The sequence below is a fragment of the Melitaea cinxia genome, chromosome 23, assembly GCF_905220565.1.
Source record: "Melitaea cinxia chromosome 23, ilMelCinx1.1, whole genome shotgun sequence".
NCBI classification, from domain to species: Eukaryota; Metazoa; Arthropoda; class Insecta; order Lepidoptera; family Nymphalidae; genus Melitaea; species Melitaea cinxia.
In genome coordinates, this window is record NC_059416.1 from 8,248,188 (window position 1) to 8,253,061 (window position 4,874).

Here is a 4,874-nt window from a genome sequence, read left to right on the forward strand (position 1 = left end):
TCATACCAGTTATGTACCCTAATTCATATAGTACTGTTAACAGAAGAAAAATATCGAGAAAGCTTCGAAGCAGCCAGAGCACGCGAAATATGAAGCTGTGCATGTTGAGTTAGCACGCGATGATAAAATAGTTAATGATAATGAAAAAAAATATGAAAGTCTAGTTCGAGAAGTGGTGGTTCGTTATATATCATGTAAACGCGCCAGATGAAAATATAGAAGTAATTGGTTGGTAGAACGAAAGGATTCATGTTCTGCTCTGGAATTTGTTTTGGAATATTTGAATATGGAATTTTTTTTTTGTTATTATATAATATTCGTGTAATTGTAGATCAATGTAAACTTGAACCTTAAAACATAAAATTAATAAATTATGATAAGAGTTAAAAAATAAAATATAGATTCAAAATTTAAGTAAGTAGTGTAATAAGTAGTAAAAAAATTTTAAGTAAAGTATTTTGGAAAAATGTTTTATAGTAGGTTTTGAATTTTTTTTCTTATAAAGTTTAAAATTTAAGAAATAAACAATTTGGATTCAATATCAACCAACCATCTTAGGAAGAATTCTTTCCCTACACGGGGAAAGGGGCCTATTTCAAATATTTCAGGCTGAAGCGATCTTAAGAAGAATGTTTTAGAAAAAAATCTTTAATTTTAAATTATTTCTTAGCTCTATATTATTATTTTTTTTATATTAAAGATACTAATGTAAAACGTATGTGAATCATTCGTGATCCATTTAACTGATAATGTTAATTAAAAAAAATACAGATTACAAAACAACAAAACAAACTTTTAATAGAAACATTTTAGCAAAGCGTAGGTATGCTTTTACTCCTCTTTCCATAGGAAGTACATCCTACTAGTGACCGAGTAAGTAACTAGTGAATTAATAGTAGTTTCAAGTTATTCAGAGCGTAAAATCGGATAGACAATACAGTTGGCTCAGTTTACACGTGCAACGCCATTGAAGTAAAAAAAAAGTAGCACTTGCTTACTATAGACTATAAAGCATAAGAGTGAAAATAAAACTATCAATCATTTAGAAAATAATTTATTTAAAAAAAGAACTATAAAAAATTAAAAATATATAAATTAGGAAATTAAAAAAAAATTTAAATATCGTAATAGTCGACAAGGCTGAGATGTTTAGAGATGTAAATTAAAAAATAAAAGTAATAAATACTGTTAAGAGGATTTTGAGATATTTAGTTTTCGTGAAGTAATGACCATTGAAAGATATTCATTAAGTTCATTCATATCGCTTAAATTCTCCTCAATGAGGAATAAATTACGTTTAATTTTTTGTTACTGATTGACATGTAAAGTATATTTGTAAAATCATTGTATGTAATGAATCTGTCAATTAATATTTACAACAACGCTGGAAAAAAAATTGAAATATAGTTACATAGTATTTAGGCACCGATACAACAATATTATTCTTTTAATTTATTATTTTAAAAATAAAAGAAAAGATATTAATAATATTTTTTTTGTAATAACGACGAAATGTTAACGTATTCGAGTTTTGACTTATTGACTAGAAAAATTACCGATTGAGTTTCATAAATTTTAAAATTAATTGTAAATATTAAATGATCGGTGTCCAAGCGAAGTTTCTTGCATTCCTTATTTTCGTTTCTTCTCTTTGATCATTAATTTCTTTCTTTGTTACAAATAACCTTTCCAATCTATCTCTTAGTTCATCGGGTGTTATGGGAGAGGCTGTAGATGGTTCTACTGCTTTTTCTTTATAGTAGTAATCGCCGCTGTAAGGGTGTTTGTGGTCGCGATAGTATCCTGAAACAGTTAGATTATCATAATTGGTAATTTAGGATAATAAACAGCAAAGCTTTTGAGTTTCCCATAAGTGATCCCATTAATTATTTTGTTTTTGGTTATTTTTCCGTATATCTAATGTATACTTACAAAGAGAATTTATACAATATTAAGAGGTTTATTTCAAGGTTTTCCAAAATAATAAAATGATGGCCTAGTAATGGAACATCTGCATGATGTTAAGGGACCTGTGATAGGAAAATTAAAGAAATCGGATTCTTAAAGTTTTTGAAAGAGCGCTAATACTTAATCGAATATTCAAATAGTGGTACAAAAGTTTTCTTCTCGTTAGTTTTTTTTTTTTAAATTAATAAAACTGTAATTTAATTCTGAAGTGGTTTTACTTTATATCTGGTTGTCAATAATTACCTCCTGAACTATAGTGACCTTGATATTGTCCAAGGTTCTCATGAGAGCTATATGAAGAAAGGGTAGGACTTCCAAAACTGCTAAAATAATCATGCCCGCTCCAAGCTGATCCGCCACTAAACAATGTTACAGCTAAGAGAGCCACTTTTGCCAACAGGAATGCCTTTTTACTGGCCAGTAATAATAGACCAAGTAACAAAGGCAAAAGTGTTGTAATATGAAATTTAAGACCCAATAGAAATGGTACCAATATGTTTCTTGCCAATAATCGTCCTGAAAAAATAAATTATGTTTTCTTTAATTTTTTTGTTACATTTATGGCGGTGAGTTGGCTTTATAGTTCTACTGTTCAGCAATAGATGGCGTAAAATTAGCTTAACGTGTTGATAGCCTTTACCTCACCCAATGCTAGAGGTTCGTATGCTAGCCAAAAGATGGCGTTGATTACTAGTAAACGTTAAGTATATTTTATTACAATTTTATATGTACAAGCAAACTACTACATCTCTAAAAAAGATTCTTTTACAAGTTCACTTACCAGTTGATAATTCTCCTTGTTGGTGATACGTTCTGTCTTTTATTCTAGGATCAATAACAAATTCTAAAACACCATTAGCTAGCGTAGGGCCTATTCTCATAACCAGTCCAGGGTAAAATGTTCCTAGATCCCAATGCAATGAACGTTTTGATATTAGATTACCGGCGTCTTCCATTATAGACCTGAAATATTAAAAAAAAAAATACTTGACAGTTAACTAATTGTTTTATTTTCTTTGTAAATTGATAAATATGTATATTAAAATCTTGTGTCAGGAGCGGTTTTAATGAAATTTTACACAGATATGTTACTTTGTCTTTGTTGTTTGTTTATAATAGCTAAAGTATATTTTATTTTGATATATCTGGTTGTTATATTCACGGAAAAAAAGATCGACGAAGTTCGTTAGGACAGCTAGTTGCTTTTAAAAATAAAAGTTGTCAAAGGTTGAATAAATAATTGAATTAAGCCATACCGGAAGTCCATAGGATCTTTATCAAGAAAACTGCCAAAATCCCTGGGGGTCTTCTCATCTCTAACAAAAGACACGCCAGTTGCCAAGCTAAAAGCCTCTGTTTCATCGTAATCGTTTAATTTATTCAACAATTCTTTACCAAAGCAAACACCGATTTCAGAACGTCCTGAAACACTTAAGCACTGATTCAGTTGCGAACCTTCTACGTTGTTCTCTTTCAATTCTTCGCCTTCCTGTAACTGTATTGGTATTATTTCTACAGCGATCAATAAAATCATTAAGACTGCAAATTTTATTGAGAATTTTGCAGCCATTTTAGTATTGTTAATTTTTTCGCCATAGACCAATCATCTATTTTTACAGGCACCACTGTTTACACTGATACAATTATTACGTATACTTTATTGTAAAGATACTGGCTCTGTTTTATAGACTCTTCTTGTTATGTACGAGTGAACTTTGCCATTGTTTTCGAGGCCCGTCACGGACTGTTCCCACGTCTGGACCAACAATAGGGTGAAAATTCGTTGCGGATAATTTGCAAGATATATAAGATTGTACGATTTACATGTTATGGCTGTTACGAATGATTATGTAATCTGCATAGAATTTCGTGTAGGAGCTGATCATTAACTAGATAGTAGATAACAAGATGGTTGAAAAATCTTTGTGTTAGATTTTCTTGTTATGTAATCTATTTGTTAATCATGTAAAAAAATAAGTATACCATGAACATTTATTTCTATTATTGTCATCAATTTTACAGCAACGACAATTGTTATTTAACTGTTTTGTTTTATACGTATAGCCTAAACCTTATAAAAATATTTGTATAAAGAGCTGTGAAAGGAAATAAATAAATAATAATTAGTTGATTACTTCAAACTTCATTGTTTGGCTATTTATTTATTTTAAAATTATTATAATAATTAAAATAATATTTAACATTTAATGTAAAATTAAAATATGACTAAATTTGATTATAAAACTGAATAGATATGTCATAAATATTTTTATCATTTTAGCAGTTTTTTGTCATATTACCAAGTCATAAAATTTATCTACAGTTAATATTAAGAAAAAAAAGTTCTTCATTCCAGACATTGTGAAGGGCCTTTGACCCCTTCATTGTTTAACAACCTGCGTGTTTCATTAAACCTGTCTAAATTTATCATCTCGAGTTAAACAAAATTGGCCTTTAACAGTAACGAATTACATTTCAATATCGTCTGCTAAATATTCCCTACTTTAATGCCTTTGTTTCTCAATGATGTGAAGAAGTGAAAGTCAACTATACATTAATTTTACTCATACGTCCGGTTTGCCTTTAGTAAAAGTTTTGTTTCACTTACGTAATATTTTCTCGTTTTATATTGAGCGTGTCATTATATTTATTTCTTCTTACGATTCGTTACAACCTACTTAATAAATACATTTTAATTTACCTACCTATTTTTTTTTTAGCCTACCTTTTTTAGCCTTTTTACCTATTTTGATTAGATTTGTATATATATAACAGTTAGATATTTAAAAAATAAATAAATTTAAGCTTTAAGAATATAATTAACGTATATCATAGCTATAATTGTATCTAATAGTTAAAACATTTAGCTTTAGCATAAAACGTATGAATACAATCTAATTGTGTGA

General features: G+C 28.8%; 1 protein-coding gene across 1 annotated transcript; it reads right to left on the bottom strand.

Annotated features, from left to right (window-relative positions):
* Positions 1–1,594: 1,594 nt before the first annotated feature.
* LOC123665009 lies at positions 1,595–3,538 on the bottom strand. The gene is made up of 4 exons (XM_045599371.1): positions 3,225–3,538; positions 2,750–2,931; positions 2,230–2,484; positions 1,595–1,803 (listed from the first exon to the last, which is right to left on the bottom strand). The coding sequence occupies exons 1-4, from the start codon at positions 3,536–3,538 to the stop codon at positions 1,595–1,597; spliced, it is 960 nt and encodes a 319-aa protein (XP_045455327.1).
* Positions 3,539–4,874: the final 1,336 nt, after the last annotated feature.

What these genes read in the sequence shown, in the direction of transcription:
- LOC123665009 (XM_045599371.1), bottom strand. Translation starts at nt 3,538, where the DNA reads ATGGCTGCAAAATTCTCAATAAAATTTGCAGTCTTAATGATTTTATTG. An exon ending in AAAGATCCTATGGACTTCCG is followed by an intron (nt 2,932 to 3,224) that starts GTATGGCTTAAT and finishes TTAATATTTCAG; the next exon opens with GTCTATAATGGAAGACGCCG. An exon ending in GAACCTTGGACAATATCAAG is followed by an intron (nt 1,804 to 2,229) that starts GTCACTATAGTT and finishes TAACTGTTTCAG; the next exon opens with GATACTATCGCGACCACAAA.